The sequence below is a fragment of the Perkinsus marinus genome (genome assembly GCF_000006405.1).
Source record: "Perkinsus marinus ATCC 50983 genomic scaffold scf_1104296976162, whole genome shotgun sequence".
NCBI lineage: Eukaryota > Perkinsozoa > Perkinsida > Perkinsidae > Perkinsus > Perkinsus marinus.
In genome coordinates, this window is record NW_003200487.1 from 1 (window position 1) to 1,289 (window position 1,289).

General features: G+C 48.7%; 1 protein-coding gene across 1 annotated transcript; it reads left to right on the forward strand.

The window, feature by feature from the left end:
* Window positions 1–180: 180 nt before the first annotated feature.
* Pmar_PMAR000498 (retrovirus polyprotein, putative) lies at window positions 181–1,281 on the forward strand (the record flags this gene model as incomplete). Its single annotated transcript, XM_002764774.1, has 1 exon — window positions 181–1,281. The coding sequence occupies one exon, from the start codon at window positions 181–183 to the stop codon at window positions 1,279–1,281; it is 1,101 nt and encodes a 366-aa protein (XP_002764820.1).
* Window positions 1,282–1,289: the final 8 nt, after the last annotated feature.

The window sequence follows — 1,289 nt, forward strand, 5'->3', positions numbered from 1 at the left end:
GGCTCCGCAGATCCCGGCAATCTATTCTGCTATTGGGCTCTGCCATTGTAAGATTAACATGTATGATTCGCTAATGTAGGCAACGGTAGTAACGTTTACTCCGACTTCGTGCCGCGGGCCGGTAGTAACTGTGTAAGTTTTGAATTTAAGGTTTATGTGGTAGAAGATTTAATTTGTGATATGTTGTTGGGCTTCGACTTCCTTTGGCATTATGGTTTGTCCTTACAGATGGTTGAAGGTTATGTCCGTTTGGTTGGTACTCGTGACCCTCTGGTGGGTCGGTATCGTGAACCTCTACCGGAACCTGATGCAAGGAGTGTGAGTGTGTCGTTGCCCTTCGCTCTACTTGGAGCAACTGGTTCTGCGGGTGTACTACCCGTCCCCCCGACTATCTGCCCTAGTGAAGCACAGGGTGTATGTACCCGTAATGCTTCTACCCAGACTACTGGTATGATTGATGAGTCTGTTCAGACGGTACCATCCACATCTAGCACAAGTTCTTTGGAGACTGTTCCCAAGAACCTTGCCCGTTGTGCCAGAACTTGTGAAAGTCCGCCTGATGTTGTGATTGGTAATGGAGCTAGTTCTCTATACTCCCTTTGTCGGTACTCTGATGATGTCTACTCTCACCTTGGTTTTGGTGATGGTGATGGTGACGAAAGTCCTTCCCTGGCTCAGCGTAGGGTTTTCGCTGATGCTGGGGCTCCTATCTGTCTACTACAACCCCCTGATCCGTATGAGTTTTATGATGACCCTAAGAAGGGCGGACATACTGGTTTCGAACAATGGCCTGCAGAAGACCAAGAGATCTATGATGAGTTCGAGAACGATGACATAGGTGGTAATTTGGATGACTATGCGATTCCATTACTGCCCGGTCCTGAGGAACCGGATACCGTATTACCCAAGTTACCAGTGTCTGACCGTCCCGAACTTTGCCCTATTCAAGATCTCTGTAACGAGTTCTCTGAGTTGTTCAACAACAAGATCGGGTTTTGTCCGTTGGTCACTCATGATATAAAGACCTTCGATGAGCAGCCGATGGCTCAGCGTCCGAGACGTGTACCTCATAAGTGGCAAGCTGACATACGAGGCCAGATTGATGATATGCTGAGAGAAGGGATTATTCGGCCAAGTATGAGTCCGTGGCGTTCACCTTGTGTCTACGTTAAGAAGAAGACTGGTGGTGTCCGTATCTGCGTGGACTATCGTGAACTAAATCGTCGGTCCCACATGTCCGCTTACCCCTTCCTCGCCCTGACTTCGTACAGGATGACTTGAAAGGTGCC